Below are 21,896 nucleotides of genomic sequence, written 5' to 3' on the forward strand. Positions count from 1 at the left end.
GAATCCAGGACCCTTCAGTCCGCAGGCCGACGCTCCATCCACTGAGCCAAACCTGTTAGGGCAAGAAGGATTAAAAAAAAAAAAAAAGTGCAGACCATGTCCCTCCCTGCTCTCAGTGCTTCAGTGACTCTCCACAACAGGCAGAATGCCGTCTGGCTCTTCGCTGTGGCCCTGGTGGACAGCGTGCCGTCGTGTTGAGGAGTGCAGCCTGTGCTCACTCTGCACGCGGATTCAGGATCCTGGGCACGCTTCTCCGCTTCTCTGTGCCTTCGTTTCCCCATCGTTAACAATATGATAACAGGATCGTAGAGCATTGTTCGCAGAGGGTTTTGAGAAAATGTAGGGAGGGATTATTTTAAAGCAAAATAAAAGCTGTAAGCATTTTTTTTTTTTATACCCTCTGACACAGTCTATCTCATGGCATCTCTCTCCTAAAAGTTCTCCTTTTTTTCTCAGCTCCCCTGGGTTGGCTGGTGGAAAAGTGAGGGCTTTGAGTACGTTGCTTGCCTTTCTGAGTTAATAAAGGCAAAACAGTGGAACAGTGCCCGGCGCATAGTGAGCTCCGCAGGGTTCGACATTATTATTATTATTATTAAAAAAAATATAATATATATATATATATATATATATATATATATATATATATATATATATATATATATTACAGAGAGGAAGGGAGAGAGACAGATTTAGAAACACCGATGAGAGAGAAACACCAATCAGCTGCCTCCTGCACACCCCCCACTGGGGATGTGCCCACATCCAAGGTACATGCCCTTGACTAGAATCGAACCTGGGACCCTTCAGTCTGCAGGCCGATGCTCTATCCACCTAGTCAAACTGGTTTCAGTTTGACATTATTATTGAGGTTCTCAAGGTGGCCCGCCCGCCCCTGATTTCATCTGGCCCCGGATTATGGGCCTTTAGGAAAAGGTCATTTTACTCTGCTCTTTTTCATGAACCTTCTTTGGCAACAGGAAATCTTGTTCTAGCCCTGACAGCCTCGGGGCACAAAGAAGGACTGAAGCATTGTAGTGTCATTGTGTTAGAATACTAGAGGCCTGGTGTGCGAAATCCATGCAAGGGGCTCAGCCTGTGCAGCCGTTGCAGCTTGCCTCGGCCCTCATGGCCCTGGCTTTGTCTGGAAGGTCGTCCGGAGGGTCATCCGGCTGTCCAGTCTAATGAGCATATTATGCTTTTATTATTATAGATGATTGATGGGCCTAATATTGGATCTTGTGCCAAGGTGTTTACCAAGCTACCAAATGCTGGCTATCCTTGACCACATGTTTGAGGATTAAGTGGAGGGAGAAAAACACCTTTCCTCTATCCTCCTAGGTTCTATGACTGGGCCTGCCCATCAGGCTGACCAAGGACAGATGAACAGGAGGAGAGGCATACACATCTCTTCCGCTGCACATGTTTTATTTCTGTGTGCATGGAAACCTTCATGGGCATGAAGACTCAGAGATGTGCTTGGTCTCAGGAGCTCATACACCATTTGAACAAAGGGCAGCACATGGTAGAGAAGTACCTAGCGAAAGAGTGGGAGGCTTTGTCCAGGGGTGGTGAATTGTGGCAAGGGTCAACTGTCCCCAAGGCCAGACTTGCAGATCTGTCCTGTAATAATGGGCTGGTGTCTTTTTGTCCCGTCTCTGGCACATTATAATCATCCAGCTCTCCTGGTGTCAATAGGAACCATACCATGCAGGTGGCTCCAAAGCCATCGTCACCCATGGGTGCCTTCTCCGAGGGGGTTGGGGTGGGGGGCCCCTGGTGTCATCGTGGTAACCTGCAAGCATGCCTGTCACACACACTCTTTCTTTCTTCCATCCAGAGGGGGCTTCAGTGTACGGAATTGTACGTCTAGGGAGGTTGGGTTAAACACGAATGCCACGTCTTCCCCTCCATCTGGAAGTTCACTTATGATTCTCATAGCACGGACTAAGGCTGGCGCTCTGTTTGGTGCCTTCGCTGGTAAAGACTCACCCCTCCTCACAACGTCCTCTGCATCTCTGAGTCATTATCAGGGTTTTCTTCTCACACTGCAGTGGGGTTCCACAACCTGTCTCGTACGTGCGGGTGCATTTGGCAAAGTTTTACCAGTCACGTAGTCTCTGTGAAGGCGTGTACTTGGCCCGGGTCTGGAGTGATCATTTTGATTCAAATGATTATTGCTCAATATCAGTCTCCCAACCCCACGTCCCAGACAGGACATCTGATGTCTGCGTGTAGCCGGAATGAAGCCAGGCCCCTTTATGATCCAATCTCAGGACATGATGATACTCAGCATGTATCCGAAAGGTAATTTAAAATCAATTTAGATATGTATGCTATTTTTTGGAGAAAATGTAAGGAGGGATTATAATTTAAAGCAAAAGCTGTCAGCGTTATCATCATTTTTTAATTCTCTGACACAGTCCGTCTCATGGCATCTTTTTCCTAAGAGTCCTCACCTTTTCTCAACTCCCCTGATAGAGGAGTGAGGGCTTTGCATGTTTTATTTTTGTCCTATTTTATTTCCAGTGCTGTATGGAGGTTTGGGAAATACTAAGAGAGAGACTGAATCATTTCCAAATCCAAATTATGTTTGGATATCTTTGACATGTCTGGTCCTGTCTCCTGTATATTCTTTTATTATCTTAAAAGGCAATTCCTGAACGTTTTTGTGAATCTCTCCTCCTGGGAAAGGGATTTGGGGAAACAAATGAGGTGCATTTGGCCTCGGCGGTGTGGCTCAGTGGTTGAGCATTGACCTATGAAGCAGGAGGTCATGGTTCGATCCCTGGCCCGGGCCCAGTAGTGGCGTGCAGGAGGCAGCTGATCAATGGTTGTCTCTCATCGTTGATGTTTCTATCTCTCTTCCCCTTCCTGCCTCTCTGAAATCAATAAAAATATATTAAAAACAAACGAAACCAAAACCAAATGAGGTACATGGGACTGTGAGAGCTAGCATTACTGTACACATTTTTGTAAAACTCTGGGGCTCTTTTTCACGTTTTCAGTTCATCTCCTCTTCTAGGCTCTGGGACGGAACTTCAGACTAGTGGCATGTGAGCAAGTTGTGTAGACTATGCCTCCCACAGCGCTCAGGGTGGGGGCGGAGCCTGGGCCACCAGTGTCCCCGCCCCTCGTCTGGAGTGGTGAGAGCCTCTTCCACTGACCCCAGTGAGCCTACAAATTGGACTGTTTTCTGTGTCACGAGGTCAGACAGTGTGGAGAGTGCCACGTTCAGGCCTGTTCCTGGGTCTGTTCTTTCTAGCCTCTTCCCTTCAGAGGTCCGAATGCTGCCTCCCCTTTCCTCCTGCCTTTGGTGGTTTGTGGAAGGTGTTCTAGGCAAACTCCTTTGTGAAAGGGGCCGGGACGCTGTCTCTCCGCTCAGCTCCTTCCTCCTTCCACAAAGGATCTGTTGGTACGCTCAGCCCCTTTCCCACACATCAGCTCGGCCCCCGGCTCTTCTGTGCCCTTCGCTCTCTGCAATCTTGCTGTTGGCCAAGCCCAGCGATGCTAGCATCTTTCCACTCCCTCCCTACCCACGTCCCCCGTAAAATGCAAGCGCAGACGTTCAGCACAGTAACCTCTGGGAGTTGTCACTCGTGCTAGTGCTAGTGTTATTTCCCATGCACCTTCTCTCTGAGGACTTGTTTTGGACTTGGAGCTGAGGAAGGACAGAGAGGCAGTCATGAAGCTGAACGGTGTTTCTCTGTTTTTTTTTTTTTTTTCCAGATGAGAATTCTCCAGCTAACTTCTGGGATTCTAAAAACAGGGGCGTGACTGGCACCCAGAAAGGCCAGCTCGTGTGGAGGATTGAGCCGGGGCCCTACTTCATGGAACGTAAGTAGCCACGTGCGACGCTGCCTGTTTGTGATGCGACGCTGCCTGCGTGCGCAGGGGTCTATGGGTCTTTTCTGAGCACTGTTTAAAACGCTTTCGGCTCTGATTTACATACACTTGCACCAAATAACTCCTAATTGGAAAATGTGTTATTTTAGAAAATACTCATTAGGGAACGTTCACATATTTTGAAGAGTGTGTGTGTATTGTATGAACATATGATATCCTATCTAACTAAAGATGGGATATGCAAATTGACGGTAACTCTGCAACAAAGATGGCAGCGCCCACAGCCCATAAGGTGGGAATATGCAAATTGATGCGACAAGGCGAGAGGCGGAAAGGGGGCTCTGGGCCAGACCGAAGGCGGTGCTGGAAGCTAGGGGAAGGAAGGCCTGTTCTTACACAGATCTTTGTGCATCAGGCCTCTAGGATAAATTATGTGTGGCTAGTTTAATATTTCACACATTTTTGTATACCTTTGCATCTACATTTGTAATTCATATTTAATGATTAATACTAATTTTAGAGAGCAGGAAAAGCACTTCAAGGTTTAAATTTAAGAATTTAGCTTAATTAAAAATTTTTATTTGCTAACTCTGCTATTATTTTTCCCAGCGGCAGAATATAACTTTTGCCTTTGGGTCCTGGTTTTTACAAATGTGGGCCAGATAGTCAGACTGCTATAGATGTCTGTTTACTAGGAATCCTGCAGGTAATTCAACCATGCCCCAGTTATCTGATGTTATATTCATTTGTATGTGCAAATGCACACGTGATTACATAGCACACGTGATTCACAGACATATGTCATTCCTTCTTATTTTGGATGAGGGGCGTATCTATACTTTCCACTAATATTATTGCAAACATAGTAAGTACAATTTTGTGGAGTAGCTGGATACTCCTGTAAGCAAATGATTTACTGGTTGCTCCAGGTTAATGCCTACACTTAACAGAATTTTTCCTTACTGCAGACAAAATGGCTCTAAACATTTTCCAAGTTATTTATCTCTGTGAAACATTTAAATCTTCCATACGCAAAGTGTTTAATCCAAGAGAGTGTGGGGATGCTATACAAAGAAGGGTACTTACTACACCTTAAAATATAAAGTAAGGTTTGATCGAGAAGCAACTTGATGTAGGCACATTATCTACACTAATAATAAAAGAAAAATATGCAAATTGACTGTACCTTTGCGATGCTCACCAGGCAATCAGGAGTGAGTATGCAAATTAACCCAACAAAGATAGCACGTTAATTTTCATATGCAGGCGCCTAGTGGCTGGGCGCAGGGCAGGACACCTGCATCATCGCCATGGCATTCCGCACTGCCCCAGCCACTCAGGGCCTCTGGGCAGCGTGGGAAGGCTGAAAGGAGGCTCCGGTCCGAAGCGAAGGTGGTGCCGGCAGCCAGGGGAAGGAAGGCCCATTCTTGCAAGAATCTTCTTGCATCGGGCCTCTAGTTAAAGCATATAAAACTACTGCACTATAACAAGTTGTTTTAAAAGATTAGCAGCTATTACTTTGAATTGCCATCAGATTATTTCTTCCACATTTTCACCTGGAGGTCAGCATTCTCGAGCTTTCTCTAACCCCATTTCTGAGCCCTAAGCAGTGCCTTCTTTTCAGTTTAATTTCTGGCTAGATTCTCTCCTTAAATCTTGAGTGGAATGTAATTTTAAGGGGAAATGCTCACGATATAAGTGAGAGGATAAGGCGTATACACACAGCACAGCCCCAGCTGAAATCATGGCAGATGGGAAAGCCCGAAGGGTATGTTTGCCAGACGTGAATGAGAGGTGGTTTCTGGGGGGTGATGTCATGGGTGCTTTTGCTTGCCTCTTTCTACTTTACTTCCCAACCTTGGCCCAGCTGGCATTACTACCTAAGTGGTCGGAAAAGTAAGTGATAAAAGGATACGGGGAAACATGGAAGGAGAACTAGCCAAGCTTCCTCTCAACGTGATTCCTCCTTTGGGAGGATCCCAGGGTTTGAGAGGCTGAGCTGGCTGAGAAATAGCACCAACTGAACTTCAGGGGAAATGGTGAAACAACCTTCGTGTTGGCTCCCAAGTGAGGAAGGCTGCCGGGGGTGATGGCCCTGGGTGGCACCTGCCGATTCGCACTGTGGGTTGTTCTGAGATAAATACCTTGGGACATTGGGAAGAAGTCAGCATCACATGCTGCTGTCATGTGGAACAGTGTGTGTGAAACACGACAGCCTGTGGACAAGACTGTCTCAGTCTGTGTGGTTGATTTTCTTTATCCCTTCCAAAGTGGTAGAGGTTTGGGACGTCCTGGCTGATTAGGCGGTAGTAAATCTCTCTTTCTCAGGGAAGGTTTTTCTTTACCCTTCCTGCTAGTACTTAATAGATCTCTCTGTCTCTCTGTCTCTCTGCCTCTCTCTCTCTCTCTCTCTCTCTCTCTCTCTATCCATCTCTCTCTCTCTCTTGCTTTCTCCTCCCCTACCCCTTTTCTCTCTCTAAAAATCAAGAAACACATACCCTATGGTGAGATTATACAACATTTCTTTTTCAATCAGGAGGTGGCTGAGTATGTTCAACAATTTTTATATTTTCAACCTTTGAGCTTGAAAACTTCATGACACAGAAAAAACATGTGCTTTCATCTTCAGACAGAACATTTTTATCTTTAGCTATTCAGAAGTCCAGGCAAAGTAAAAATCTCCAAAAAATTGACCTAAATTCATGGCAAAACCTAGATTTTCCCACTGAGCTATTTCTGAATGTAAAGATGGCTTCGGTTTGTCTGGATAAACCCCTCCAGGAGGCAGGAGGCCGGGCATATTGTTTCGGGACCTGCCTGGGTGAGTTTGGAGGACACAGACTGGTTGAATTTGGGGTAGACGATCTTGCTAAACATTGGAGAGGAGGAGCTTCCTTCTGCACGTGTGGTCAGACTGTCAAACATTCCTCAAGTGAGCCGATGCTTGCAGAAACGGGATTGCTCACCTGGGCCATGTGCATTCTTGAGTTTTGAAAGGTTAAGATGTTTCAAAAGTTGTCTTGGGTCAGACATGCCAGAGTGTCTGTTTCTATAGTCTTTTATAGACTACTAGAGGCCCGGTGCACGAATTCGTGCACAGGTCGGGTTCTGTTGGCCCAACCTGATTGGGACAATCAGGCTGGGCTGACTGGAGGAAGGGGCTGTGGATGGTTGGTGGGCTGGCCTCTCCCTGTTGACTTGGTCATGGAGGTCTGGCTGCGGGCGGATTCAGAGTCTGATCTCCAGTGTAAGAGCTGACGCTGAGAGCTCCTGCCCACAGAACCCAGTGCCCACCACCAAGCTTGCCCGGCTTTGATGGGCCTGTGCACTGTGCTTAGCCCTGCTCTTGCCAAAGACGTGCTGTTGGTCTCAGGAGACAGCGTGTGGGAGAGGAACGCAGCTTTTACAGTTTGGGGAATAATCAGAGCCCGTGTCGGTGCTCGCGACAGTCACCCGAGGAGGGCAGTGAGAATGAGGCTGGGATTCCCATGCAGGTCGGTCCTCAAAGCCAGCAGCTCAACGTTTCTGCCTCGGCCACTCCTCGCTCCCCACCTTTTCATCGCTTAGGTTTTCTCACCCGTAGGCTTCAGTCCCCACAGTGTGTCTGTGAGCCTTTCTGATCCTGGTGTCCTCACTGGTCCCTGGGGCCTCCAGCCTTCCCCCCGCCATCCTCCCTTTTAGCGTCTGTCTCCTGTGCTCTGTCAGGCCTGTGACTGTCACCTCCACACTCCATCCCCTGCTAGACCAGACACCTTCCTTGGATTCTCTGCCCTGCCCGGCGGGGCGGGGCCTGTCTGTCATGGGAACGCGGTGACCGTCTTCTGCTTGGCAGTGCTCGCTACATTTTGAATCATCACAGGGATTAACGTTCATGATGGAAAGACTCAGTATTGTACCTCATGGCAAGACTGTTTTTTTTGTTTTTTTTTTTTTTTTTGTATTTCATCATGGATAGGAAACGTGCAACAATATAAATTCCTAAAAGAGGGTTTTGCTTTAGTTGTTGTGTTTTTTTCTCTTAAAACAAGTGAGCCACACACTCTGTGGAGGTCATCGGGTGTAGCCGGGAAGGTCCGGGGGAGGTGAGCTTCCTTGGGAAAACCCGTCCAGTGCCCCCCCCCCCCCTCAGTGATCCAGGGGGTTCAGGGGAGGAAGCCACTCCTGTAGGCGCCCTGGTCTGGGGGCTGCCCGTCAGCATCCCTGCCTGTATCAGAAGACACTCAGGGAACCAGGCATCTTGCGGTGGCTCAGGTGCTCTGCACAGGGGAACAGCCCGGTGTCTGTGCCAGCTATACCTGTGACGCATTCTGACTCCCCGAGCTTTGAAACTGTTCCTTTCCAAAATCAGTAAGTGACATTGGTATTGCTCTTTATCAAGTTTCAAATTTCACACATATGAAATACACACATGCTGCATATGTGTGTCATATATATAAACATGTAACCTGTGGACAGAGACCTCCACATACATCTGCTTCTGCATTATCTGTCTGTCCACATGCCAGGAGTGTCTGTACCGGGATTACTAAATTTGATCCCTGTCTCGTAGCTGCATTTAGATCACTTGGAATTTTAAAACAATCAGGTTCCCAGGCCCAAGCACTGCGTAGTCTAAGACAATATTTTTTCATATGTGTTAACCTGCTTTCTGTGTCCATGGGCAGCTGCAGTCTGTCTGTATTGTAGGGGGTTCAGAATGAAGGCTTTGATATCTAAGGGTGGCTTGCGTCCTGACTCTGTCATTTCCTGTTTGACCGTCAGCACACCCCCACACCCCATCTGCGGCCTGGGGACAGGCCTCCTGGCCCCGGAGTGGGTGTGAGGCTAAGGAGCCCCGAGACCAGAGAGATACCTCCACGCAGGGCAGCCAGTCTTAGCCTGGTCTCCACACGGTGGCCCATTATCTTCGAACACGTTTGAGGGTGTTCGTATAACGGTCCAGAGAAGCATCTGAGACCAGTAGGAAGTCGTACAGCCAGTCCCTTGCCTCTGCTTGGGAAAGGAAGGTCAATCAGAGACAGGGGCGTGGTGGCAGTGGCTCCTGTGGGCTCCCAGCGCACGTACTTCCTGTTTGAATGGTTGTTTTTCTCCCATCCCTCTGCAGCGGAGATAAAAATCTGCTTCAAGTACTACCACGGCATCAGCGGGGCCCTGCGAGCCACCACGCCCTGCATCACCGTCAGGAACCCGGCTGTGATGGTGAGTCCTCCGAGCTATGTCCCGGGTGGTGGGCGGTCCCATGGGGTGGGCGGTCCCCGGGGGTGGGCGGGGGTTCCGGGGCCTCACCTTCTATTTCTGGCTGCTTATGGGGTACCATGAGAAGGAAATACAGGGCCCTGGGGGCTCCGCTTTAGGGAAGGAGATCACGGGCAGGCTGGCTGGGCTGCCTCCACAATTCTAACCTGCGGGGAATATGGTTTGATGGAGAGCAGGTTTGTGTAGACCAGTGTTTTTCAACCTTTTTTGGGCACAGGCACACTTGTTTCATGAAAAAAATCACGAGGCACACCACCATTAGAAAATGTTAAAAAATTTAACTTTGTGCCTATATTGACTATATATAAAGTAATTCTCTTGAATAGGAATCAAATAAACACAAAGAAAGTATTTTATAATTACTTTATTATGAAATATTAAGTAAACAAAATAGTGAAAAATTATAAAATTCTTGTCTTGTCTGCACCTACGGCACACCAGGCAACATCTCGCGGCACACTAGTGTGCCGCGGAACAGCGGTTGAAAAACGCTGGTGTAGACAGCTCCCCATGAAGCAGGTTATGAGTGCTCCCCCGTGGAAGGGGTTCCAGACTTCACTGTGTCGGTGGGAAATGGTAAGGTCGCATTTGAAGGTGAATTTAATTTGCAGGAGCTCAGTGATCAAAGGGAGAACAGTCATGGTGGAGAGGGTGTGATTCTGCCTGCGGACCAGTGAGCTTTCCCCCAAAGGGAGTGGGGGAGAGGGAGTGGGAGAGCATCTCAGTGCTGAGTCCCTCTCCAGGCCGAGCGGGGCCCAGTGCCTCCAGAGACCACACAGAGTCTTGTGCGACGTGGCCAGTCCGCGGCAGCCAGCCACATCCCCGGGCCCTCGGAGGGAGAAAGAGGTGTTTGATTTAGTTTGGGAGGGCACCATGGGTTTTGTTGGACCTTGAAGGGAAAGTCTGTCTGTCCATTTCCAACCTGGTACTTCCCAGGGAACTCCTTTTCTCAGGGTCCGGATTTTTCACTCCATCTACCAACCTTCGAATCTCACAGCCTCATTTTGCACCCGGGTGATTGGACTTAGAGAGTTTAGGGCAGTGCTTCTCAACCGTCCTAAACCCGCTGCCCTTTAGGAGAGTTCCTCATGGTGTGGAGACCCCCGACCATAAGATCATTGTCGTTGCTACTCCGTCCCTGTCATGTTCCTGCTGTTAATGAATCGTAATGTAAATACCTGTGTTTTCCGATGGTCTTAGGCTCTACGGGTCGCGACCCACGGGTTGAGAACCGCTGCCGTGGAGCCTAAGACCCACGTTGAAAAGGATCCCCCACATTTCCTAGATAAGCCTTGGAAGTCCACAGGAGAGTAACAGTGGGTGACCACAACCTCTGCCGTGTCACACAGCGGGCAGTGCACGTGCTTTACTGAATCTTCCAAAGAGAAACAACGCAAAGCCAGACGCGTGGCCCTGTTTGCCATAAAACCCTCTGAAAAAAAAAATCAACTGCCTGTGAAATTAGACAATAGCTTCCAAACACGGTTTTTCTGAACTCAGAATTTTCATTTATCTCGTTTAGACTTGAGCGGTTTCAACGATCCCCTATCCCTGAAGGCAGCGGGAGTTCACCCCGGTGGGGGGGAACATTGATCTCATCCCATTGATCTCTGCGTTGAGATTACTCTGTCTTGTCCCGGGCCTCGTTTGGAGATAATTAATTTGCCTCAGAGCACCTTAACCGCTTCGCCGATACAGCGCTTGCGGTCAGAATAGAACGCTGTGGTTCCCAGGGTGACTCCTAGGACGCGTGGCCGGGAGTTCCCTCACCCAGCGTGGGGCGGCTGGGTCTGTGCCACGTGTCTGTGCCGCCCGCGTGGTGAGGGTGAGCACCGTGTTTGTACCCAGTGAGGTGGCCGTCGGGGGACCCGGCCTGTGGCCTGTGTGAGTGATTGAGACGGATAAACGGCGCTGAGAGTCACAAAGCCCCCTTGGAATAGTCCCGGGAGACGTCCCTGGGTGCCTCCCTCGGGAAGGACACGAGCTGCCACCCTCCTCTGCTCCTCTCTCACACATCCTTCTGCAGGGAGTCCAGGGCACACCCCGCGGTGCCCGCGCTGTCGCTGGGACTTGGACGTCCCTGTGGTTCCTCCGAGCACACGGTGGTGTGTGTCTCAGACGCCCGGCACAGGAAATCCTTTGGCCTCAGGGACAGGCCAGGGCTGCCCCTGCTCACTGCCATGTATTGTTTCTGCCCAGGGTTGACAGTGTTGCTTCTGGCTTCTCCTGGAACGAATCTAGGGAGTGAGCTTATTTAAAAACCTTCCTCCCAGCGGCGAGGGCAGGCATGTTTGTCATCGCTCACGCCCCATAGCTCGAGGGCCTGCGTGCTCCTACCGGCATTATGGTCGCGGGCGATCACAGGGAATGCTCCGGGCATGCTTTCAGATGGTCCTTTTGCCACCGTGGCGGGAAAGGACAGGGTTGATCCGTGAATTCTGTGAACATTGTTTCACATTAATGTTTTGACGGGCAGTGAATTACATCTTTAAAATGAGACTCCAAGGGCCCAATTTTTGTTTGTTTTGTTTTGTTTCTGTAATATCTTCTAGTATTTTAAATATGTTTTCGGGAAACCTATTTGAAGTTTGTTTTTAAAAGACAATGAGTCTTCCCGGTCTCCTTTAACTCACGTGGGGTGTCTCTTCGCAGGAAGGGTCATTGTGTCTTGGGGGCGGTACAGCGCCCAGGGCCGTGGGGTCCGTTTGAGGGGTCTGGCTGTCTCAGCTGCAGACCATTTTCCCTTGCTGCTCGCTGCTTTGCAGTGTGGGGCTGTGCGTGGTGAAAGCAGGACGAGGTAGTGACCAGCCATCGGGAGCCTGGCTGGTTTGCTGTTGTCCCGCCGGTCAACCTGGGGTGGGGGTGGGGGGATGAGTCAGAGAAGGTGGCACTCGGTGTGATGAGGCATACATGCTCACTGAGAGCCAGCCCGGTGTCGTCAGGACTTGGTTTGATGGGTGGAATGTAAAAGGATACCTGGATGGGACCCGAGGAACCTGCAAATGACATGACCAGGAAGCCGTTAAGTGCCACGCAAAATGGTTTGGACCAGATTACAGGAAGTAGAGGAGGAAGTAGATGTGGATATTTCAGCATTTGCATGGAACTCATTTAGGAGTTTTCCAGCTTTTCTTGGGTTAGTGAATGTTTTATTTGTTGGTGGCATAAGATTTTTAAAGGAGCGTGGGGAGTGTCCCAAAGATAAAAGATGGATGGGTGTGATATAAATGACCATGTTTTCTCTTTTCCAACTATTCAACATATATTCTGCCTCCTGTCTGTTTCTTACAGCATTGCAGATGGGTTTTTTTTGTTTTGTTTTTAGAAAACTATGAAATTTTGTTTCCTAGTATGCCATAATTGAGCACTCATTGTACATACGTTGAAGGAAAGGCTGACTCTGCCAAGTGGTCTATAAATGACGGGTTTCATGAGATAATTTACTCAAAAGCTTTTAGGAAAAGCTCCATATACAGTGATTAGTACAGTAGCGTTGAGAATGCCTATTATAACTAATTTTAACAGCAGGTGCCATGTACCTGTAACTCAGTCATGTAGGCGCCCCTGAAGGGCGATGGGACATCCATGTGGCCACTCAAAAATATTTGGCGAGAGAGGATCATTCTATATACATATGGATGAGTCTGGTGTAAATCGCATGTTTGGTTTATTCTAGGGTTTTCTAAAAGGTCTGAAGGAATTTGATGTTTGATTTTTTTTTTAACTGAAGGAATGTTTCCATATAGTAATAGCAACGTAAGTCCATTTATAACCTATCGACTATCTTCTTACCAAAGAACCAAAAGAACATAAAGTCAGCTGATTCGTATCCCAGGGAATCTAGAAGCTCCTATCGGTGATCTAATTTTGGATAAAGATGAAGTTAGGTCTGCTCTTTCTCTCATCTCTGAGAATCTGCATTTGTGTCTTAATTCCAAGCTCTGCGGCATAGGAAAGGCATATACTACATGCATGCTTGGTACAAACATCATCACATTGGCAAACATACGTGATTCCCCAGGAAGGCTGAGAGCCTCAGACCCCGTGAGGCTTCAGACACGTGTTTTTTGTCTGCAGATGGGGGCAGAAGGTGCGGAAGGAGGTGCGTCCGGAAGCCCGCATTCCCGGAAGCTCGTCAGCTTCACGCTGTTCGGTAAGGCCGCCTTTCCTTGGCATGATGTCTAGCTTGAAAGCATGTGATTTTAAGGGCCTCAGTAGTCCCTTCTTCTACAGATTCTCATATGTTCTAGGTGGACTAGTTAGTCATTGATTGGGGGAGGGGGGGAAGAGGTCATACTTCCGAAATTCAAGTATATCTTTTACCAGGATAAAAAATAGATCATTGATATAAACTCAGCAGTTACTTCTTCTAACGAGTTTTCTGGCGGGAAAAAGACTAACTGTGCATAATTACTTTTAAAAAAAAAATCTCCAATGTGAACCCCACATGAGGGTGTTGGTTATTGAACATGATTTGTGCTTACCTCATCTAGAGAAAGGGCAATGTGGAAACTAGGGGGGAAAAGCCGAGGGAAACCCCCATTTCTGTGGAGGAATACACATAAACAAAGAAAGAGGGTGAAACAATTTTTTTTTTTCTGGTTGCTGCAATATTCTAATTGCTTGCATGTGTATCAAAAACGAATGCATTGGTGGTGAGCGGGAACTCATTGGCAGTTTACAAGGCTTATTTCATTGAAACTAGCAATTTAGGAAAGAACAGAAAAAGATCAGTTGACCACCAAAGGGAAATAGTTTTTCACAGAACATCAGTTTATACAAACGGAAAAAAATTCATGCAAGAAAATAAAAACACGTCTGTATGTGTGCCTGTGGGTTTCTGTGTCAAATGTTACTTCGTATGTAGGAAACTCAAAAAAGTATGAAGGCTCTGATTTTTAAAAAATGAACGGGCAGTCACAACGTCAAGAATTCACTAAGAAAGTCAGCGTCAGCGTTTAACATGGGCTTTTAAAGCCGCCGACTCTGCTACAGCACATCCAAAATCAAGTCTAACCGATGCCTGCCACTGTCAGATGCTTTGCTTTCGTTTTCCCATCTGTGTTGTGCTTCTGAAACTTAAGTTCAGTTCACTTTCTTGGCTGCAAAACATGTGCATGACAATGCATGTTCTCACGCGTGAGGGGGAGCAGGCTGATCTCGGAAACAGACGTGGCGACGGTGTGCCCTCCTCGCATATATGACCACAGGGCACACAGGGTGGCGCTCACTTCTGCCAGGGCCTTCGGGTACGTGTCTTCCCAGCAGACGAGGCACTTCCTGGGAAAGCTTCCTGGGCTGTGTTTCTTGGCAGGTCTCCGCGGTGGTAAATGGGTGACTTATGGTTCAAATTTGGCCAGTACGTATGTTTTGGCTGGAACCCTCAGGGTTTACCAATGTCGAGGTTTTCAGCAGGGCACTTAGACGTACCACTGCCTGCGACACTCCCCTGTCCCCTCATCTGTCCGTCTCTTGAGAACATGGCAGGTCCTGTACTTTAGCCCTCATGGCCCTTGACACTTACCCAAGAGCAGTTAAGCCCTGTGGAGTGGCTGCCTGCAAACTCTCTACTTGTGCAGGGGCAGAAGTCCGTTCTTCATCGGTGGGGCACACGAACCAGCCTGTGTGGCTCAGGAAATTTAGTTTGGCCACACCGTGGTTTTTCCCAGTGATCGGTATCATTCTGAATAGGATACACACAGCCCAGGTGGTGTGGCTCAGTGGCATTCGTTCAATATCTAAGTGACCGAGGCTGTTGGAAACGTAACCTCACAGTAGGTGGCATTCGGATTTCAGAAACAGTTCTGCTCTCCCAGTTTCCCCATCGCCCATGGCAGCTGTGGGGTACACGTGACACTGTAAACCCGTGTAACTGAAAGGGTGCTCAGCAGCGTTGCCCCCGTTAAATGTAGGCCAGTGCATTTCATGTATGTATGTCCTTCATTTTTTCTCTCATGAAGGGACCTATTGTGTGTGTGTGTGTGTGTGTGTGTTTTAAATAAACAGTCGACTAAGGATTTCTCTTAAGACATGGCAATGCTGGCTGCCAACCCACATTCACGTTAGAATCCAAATGACGCCAGGAGGGGGTGCAGGCATGTGAGGTGGGAGAAAGTTTGGTCTCCTGCTTGCAGCCGCTTAGGAGCCCTCTCCGCTGCGATGAGTTAGCCACGACCGGCTTGTCCTCGCCTCCCTACTTGATCGCGGCATGAATAACGGCGTTATCGTCTCACCAGTCGCTTCTGTTCAGCGCTTCCTGTCTGATCATTTAAGAACAACTTGTCGTTGAGCTGTTTGTCCTTTGGTTTCTTGTCCCCTGCCCTCCTCTTCCCTCCCCCCTCTCCCCGCCCCTTCTCTCTCTTTCTTTGAAGATCTCAGAGCTGTTGGGCTAAAGAAAGGGATGTTCTTCAACCCGGACCCTTACCTGAAGATGTCCATCCAGCCGGGGAAGAAGAGCAGCTTCCCCACGTGCGCCCACCACGGCCAGGAGAGGCGGTCCACCATCATCAGCAACACCACCAACCCCATCTGGCACCGAGAGGTAAGGTGGGCCTCAGGGGCCGAGACGTGGCAGGCGAGGAGCTGGCCAGCTCCACCCCTTCCCTCCGGACTCTGCGCATCATTGAACTGTGTACAGGCGTGAGCAAGAGGGGTCTGCAGGGTGTTAGAGAGAGGGCACGGTGAGCATGAGATACCCCTCCAGCCAGGGCTGGCCTAGGGTCAGGCAAGGGAAGCATCGCTGGTGCACAATGTAAAGGGTGCCAAAAGACTCAAAAATAGAAAGAAATACTCCCCCCCCCCCCTTTATTGATTAAGGTATTACCTATGGGTCCTTATCCCCCCATTGTTCCCCCACCCCCTCCCTCATGCCCTCACCCCCCATGGTGTTCGTGTCCATTGGTTGGGCTCATATGCATGCACACAGGTCCTTTGGTTGATCTCTTCCCCTTACCCCCACCCTCCCCTGCCTTCCCTCTGAGGTTTGACGGTCTGATCGATGCTTCTCTGTCTCTGGATCTGTTTCTGTTCATTAGTTTATGTTCATCATGTTCCACAAATGAGTGAGATCATGTGATCATGTGGTGTTTATCTTTCTCTGACTGGCTTATTTCATTTAGCATAATGCTCTCTACGTCCATCTATACTGTTGCAAATGGTAGGCGTTCCTTCCTTTTTTTACAGCAGTGTAGTATTCCATTGTGTAGGTGTACCACAGTTTTTTAACCCATTCATCTGCTGATGGGCACTTCGGCTGTTTCCAAATCTTAACGATGGTGAATTGTGCTGCTATGAACAAAGGGGTGCATATTTTCTTTCTGATCAGTGTTTCTGGTTTCTTGTGTTATATTCTTAGAAGTGGGATCACCGGGTCAAATGGGAGTTCCATTTTTAGTGTTTTTTGAGGAAACTCCATACTGTTCTCCACAGTGGCTGCACCAGTCTGCATCCCCACCAGCAGTGCACGAGGGTTCCTTTTTCTCTGCACTTGCTGTTTGTTGATTTGTTGATGATAACCATTTTGACAGGTGTGAGGTGGTACCTCATTGTCATTTTGACTTACATCTGTCAGATGATTAGTGACTTTGAGCATGTTTTCATAGTTTAATGCACTATGTGTGTGCATTTAATGATTTCTAGTTTTTAAAAAATATTTTCTTATTGATTTCAGAGAGGAAGGGAGAAGGAGAGAGAAACAGAAACCTCAATGAAAAGAGAGAATCATTGATCGGCTGCCATCTGCACGCCCCACACTGGGGTTGAGTCCACAATCCGGGCATGTTCCTTGACTGGGAATCAAACTGTGGCCTTCTGGTTCCAACCACTGAGCCATGCCAGCTGGGCTGCAATCTGTTCTTTAAAAGGTCAAAGTCAATGCTAACACATGATGAGAACAAAGTGTCAGAATGTGGAGACGGGACAGGCCCGGCAGCATTGTCTTACAGTCGCACTGGACCTGGAGGCAGACGGGGAAATCAGAGATGTTGATGGTTTTCATTTAAAATGTTGGCCTTTGGTTCTCGCGTGTATTCAGTACAAATGAGAGGAGTTTCCCCGCCTGCAGGCTTTGGCAACTGTGTTTGGGGTTTCCGGATTTCAGGAAATTTGACGTGCGCCTAGAAGATGAAGCCAGATTGTGTTGATGGCACTCAGCTCCCTCCCCGCCCCCTTATGCTTCCGGTGGGCTCGGTGCTTGGGCCCCGGAGCCCTGGCGAGGGGCTCTCCCTAGAACTGCAGAAAGTCCGAGAACGAAAGATCCCGTTTTTCATCGAATGCGGACAGCGTGGCTCCCTACGGTTTCTTTGAGAACCAGGACACATTTCCAGGACTAGATAGAGCGTTTCTGGGTGAACCTTTGTTGGCATATGGGCCACACAGTTAATTACAACATTCCCTCACTTCGTGGTCGGCAAAACGCAGCTTGCGAGCCATATGCGGCTCTTTGGCCCCTTGAGGGTGGCTCTTCCACAAAATACCATGGCCGGGGTGAGTCTATGTTGAAGAAGTGGCGTTAGGAAAAGTTTAGGTTTAAAAAATGGCTCTCCAAAGACATTTCCATCGTTGTCATGTGGATATTTGGCTCTGTGGACTAATGAGCTGGCCGGCCACTGGTCTAACTGTTAGTTGGCCGTCTTGCGCGGGCAGTGTGTGGACGTGTTTCACGGGAGAGGGAGAGGGAGAGGACTCAGGGGTCCCAGAGCCAACTGGAGAGAAGATATGGCTCTTTGAGCCGTGCCGGCCCAGCCAGGTGTTTCTCGGGGAGAGTTCTCAGGTTATTGAAACAGATAAAAGTATGTTTCCTTATTCCTGGTTTTAAAAACTACTACTTACTGTCTCCAAAATAGTAAATCACGTGTAAAGGCGGACCACCTAATTTCAACACATTAGAAGCCTAGAAAACACATAAAGTTTATCTCCACATGAGCCCTAGCAGGCAGAGAGTGCAATAATTAACCATAACTTTATTTCCCTCACATTTGTTACTTACAAAGTTCTGACCCACGTGGCCAGTGCCAGCCTCAGGAGGGGGCATAGTATTTACTTGAATATTTACCAAGGAAACCAGGCTATTCGATAGATGTTTCTACTTTAGCAGGCGTACTTGAACCTTTGTTGGGCAACTACTACATAACATGGGATCAGGAATGAAAATTGCTGTGAACCAAATATATCGGTTCATTCTAAACCATCCAACACCTGCATATTAAATGTCAAAGAATTAAGATACAATAAATATACAAAGACTAAAATTGTATTGTGCACAATTACTATTTGGTAACATTTCCTAAAAATGTGGAAGTAGGAAAGGATGTGGTCATACAGATCCCTAGCTGTTGGATTTGTTTTTTTAAAAATATATATTTTTATTGATTTCAGGGAGGAAAGGAAAGGGATAGAGAGACAGAAACATCAATGATGAGAGAGAATCATCGATCAGCTGCCTCCTGCATGCCCCCCACTGGGGACCAAGCCTGCAACCCAGGCATATGCCCTGACCTGGAATCGAACTGTGTCCTCCCAGTTCATAGGTCGATGCTCAGCCACTGAGCCACGCTGGCCGGGCAGCTGTTGTTGTTAATTGTTGTGAGTGTTAATGAGCCTGAGTGAATAAAGGATTGACAATAGCTGCAGCGCCTTCTAGCAACTTGGACTCCGCATGTCATGAGGATTGAAAAGCGATAGCATTTCCTATCATAATAAATGACGTCATTTTCTTTCTGTCTTTTTCTGAATCGACCTGTTACCCGTTTTCATTTTCAGAAATACTCCTTTTTTGCACTTGTTACCGATGTCTTAGAAATTGAGATCAAAGACAAATTCGCCAAGAGCCGTCCTATCATCAAGCGTTTCCTGGGGAAGCTGACCATCCCCGTGCAGCGGCTGCTGGAGCGCCAGGCCATCAGGTAACCAGCCCCCCCTCCCCTCGAACATCTCCGACTGGGCCTTTCAGGGTGTGGGGTGCACAGAACCAGCTGAAATGAAGCTTTCATTTCCGGCCCTAGGCCTGTGCTTACTGATAAGCAGTGATGACACATATCTTTTAAAAGCAGAAATGCTCCTACATGAAGACGTGCAGGAGAAAGCGCTCCGGTTGAGTTACGCACGGGTTTGGGGTGTCTGTCTTTCCCCAGGTGGCCTGCTCCTAGCATTTCTGCACCAGATCGCAGGGCCCAGCGGAGCGAGCGGGGTCTTGTGGAATCTTTCTAGAAAGGCCTGTCCCCAGGGCAGGGTCCTGGTGCTGGGTTGACTCCTCCCCCATCCGGGTTGGTCCCATCCGGGAACTGGTTGACAGTAGAACTCTTAGTCATGTACATTCACTTAGGCGGCTGTCACTTACTTTTGCTGTCTGGGAGCCTTTTGTAAGTCGTGGGTAACGTAGGTAAGAAATCATAACACACCTCCTCCCCTTGTTATAAATGGCCTGTCGCTGTGTACATGGTGAGTGCCAGCAGATGCGGTGACACCGGCGCTCTGAGGCGACACTTGGACTTTGGTCATTGTAGGAGAACGTGATGTGACGCGCAGGGGGTGGTTGCAGTAGCCATAGCAGCAGTGAAGGGAGTCATAGTAGTGAGAGGATCATAGTAGTAAGTGGAGTCATAGAAGTAAGAGGAGTCATAGTAGCAAGGTTAGTAATAGTAGTAAGGGTAGTAATAGTAGCAAGGGTAGTAATAATAGTAGTAAGGTTAGTAAGAGTAGCAAGAGTAGTCATACTAGTAAGGATAGTAGTAATAGTAGTAAGGATAGTAGTAATAGTAGTAAGGGTAGTCATAGCAGTAAGAGGAGTCATAGCAGTCAGGGCAGTCAGGGCAGTAAAGGTAGTCATCGTAGTAAGGGTAGTCATAGTAGTAAGAGGAGTCGTAGTAGTAAGGGTAGTAATAGTATTAAGAGTGGGGACAGCAGCCGTGTCAGTGCCCGCAGCACTCCTGGCTGTGGTTCCCAGCTGTACTCATCCTGGCAGAGCTAGTGAATAAAAAGGATGCCGAGACTCGCTCTCTGTCAGGAGTTAAGCACTGGAGACACATTAGCTCATATCATCCTCTCAACAACTCTGGGAGGTGAAGAATGTCATTAAACCCATTTCAGAGATGAGGAAGGAGAGGCCCCGGGCAGGGAGTGGAGCTGGGAGCTGAGTGCAGCTCCATCCTCTCTGGACTCTGGGTTCTCTGCAGCCAGGGAGGGTGAGGGCCACAGGAACATCCTTTGGCTGGTGACCTGGGGGAGGCGGGCACCCACGTTCCCCTGCAGCTGATTCGCTGGGCTGGCACCACGGCTTCCGGGGCCTTTTATTTAACAAATGTGGGTATGGGTGTGTGTGTATGGGTGTGTGTGTATGGGTGTGTGTGTGTTTGGGTGTGTCTGTGTTTGGGTATGTGTGTGTATGGGTGTATGTGTATGGGTGTGTGTGTATTTGGGTATGTGTGTGTATGAGTGTGTGTGTGTGTGTGGATGTGTGTGTATTGGGGTATGTGTGTGTATGAGTGTGTGTGTTCGGGTGTATTTGTGTATGGATTTATGTGTGTGTCAGTATGGGTGTGTATATGTGTATGTGTATGGGTGTTTGTATGTTTGGGTATGTATATGTATGGGTGTGTGAATACGGGTGTGTATATGTTTGGGCATGTATGTGTATGTGTGTATGAGTGTGTATGTGTTTGAGTGTGCATGTTTGGGTGTGTATGTATTTGGGTGTATGTGTGTGAGAGTATGAGTGTGTATATGTTTGGGTATGTGTGTATGGGTGTGTATGTGTTGGTGGGTGTATGGTGTGTGTATGGGTGTGTATGTGTTTGGGTGTGTGTGTGTGTATGGGTTGTTTGTATATGGGTATGTGTGTGTTGGGTGTTGGGGATGTGATAGTGAACAAAACAGATGGGGCAATTCTGTCTTTCCAATCCCTCTGCACATTTATTTCCTACTAAAAACCATCCCTTTTATGTCTTCCTCATCAACACAAACCCTTTGCTTTTATTGCCGAAGGAGGAGAGGAGAGGAGGGGAGAAAAGAGGAGGGGAAGAGAAGGTTAGTTTAGTTTTCCCAAGGAAAGGAAGGTTTTTATTGCTCCAGGACTATGTGTCCACAGAGCAGGCGAGGAGCTAAAATGTAGGGAGCCGACGTGGGTAGCTTGCTGCTGGGCCTGTGTGTTGGGTTCAGAGATGGAGCGCGTGCATGCCCGTGCGCGTGCACATGTGTGTGTGTGTGTGTGTGTCAGGTGAGGAAGAGGACCCCTGGATCTGCAGCCAGTGTGTAATATGATTTCAACACTAACGTGGAAGCATCCCACACACCTGTCATGTCTAATAGTCACCGATTCCTCTACAGAAAAAAGCTTTAAAATACTAAGTTTAGTGGGAAAAGCATCACGATGGGGTCACACTGAGGTGAGCCATGAGGAAATGCATGTCACGAAGACACGTGTTCCTGAGAGACATACAATCACACATTCTAAGTGAAAGGAGGTTGACGGGGACAGCAGGGCCGGGCTTCTGTGTCCTGACCCTGGCTCTGTCCCCCCTCATGTCTGGCGGGGGGCAGGTTGCTTCTCCTCCCTGTGCCGGCACCTCTAGCCAGCAGGGCCTCCCCCAGAGCATGCTGGGAGGGTAAAAGAGAAGATGCAGGCAGAGTCCTCCTGCGGAGTGTGAGTGACAACACAGAGACTCAGTTTGGGGAAACAAGGCATTTTAAAAGCATCAGCCAAGACCCGACAAGTCCTCGCGGTGTCCAGGGAAGGAAAAGAGAGCAGGGAAGGGTGTGGTACTGGTTTATGCAGTTCTTGCTGTGGAGTCGGAGAACGTCGT

The 21,896-nt window shown here is 48.4% G+C and overlaps 1 protein-coding gene across 7 annotated transcripts in view; it reads left to right on the top strand.

Moving 5' to 3' along the window:
• HECW2 (HECT, C2 and WW domain containing E3 ubiquitin protein ligase 2) overlaps positions 1-21,896 on the top strand; it is a 222,401-nt gene that overhangs the window by 100,607 nt on the left and 99,898 nt on the right. For all 7 annotated transcript variants that reach the window (XR_004984927.2, XR_006740563.1, XM_036421424.2 and 4 more), the window contains 5 exons: positions 3,727-3,834; positions 8,948-9,042; positions 13,177-13,252; positions 15,471-15,640; positions 18,859-19,001. Coding sequence is in view for 5 of the 7 variants with exons in the window: in XM_036421424.2 (XP_036277317.2) it covers positions 3,727-3,834; positions 8,948-9,042; positions 13,177-13,252; positions 15,471-15,640; positions 18,859-19,001 (592 nt within the window). In the remaining 2 variants the exon portion in view is untranslated. The remainder of the gene's footprint in view (positions 1-3,726; positions 3,835-8,947; positions 9,043-13,176; positions 13,253-15,470; positions 15,641-18,858; positions 19,002-21,896) is intronic.

The sequence above is a fragment of the Pipistrellus kuhlii genome, unplaced genomic scaffold, assembly GCF_014108245.1.
Source record: "Pipistrellus kuhlii isolate mPipKuh1 unplaced genomic scaffold, mPipKuh1.p scaffold_m20_p_7, whole genome shotgun sequence".
Classification (NCBI taxonomy): Eukaryota; Metazoa; Chordata; class Mammalia; order Chiroptera; family Vespertilionidae; genus Pipistrellus; species Pipistrellus kuhlii.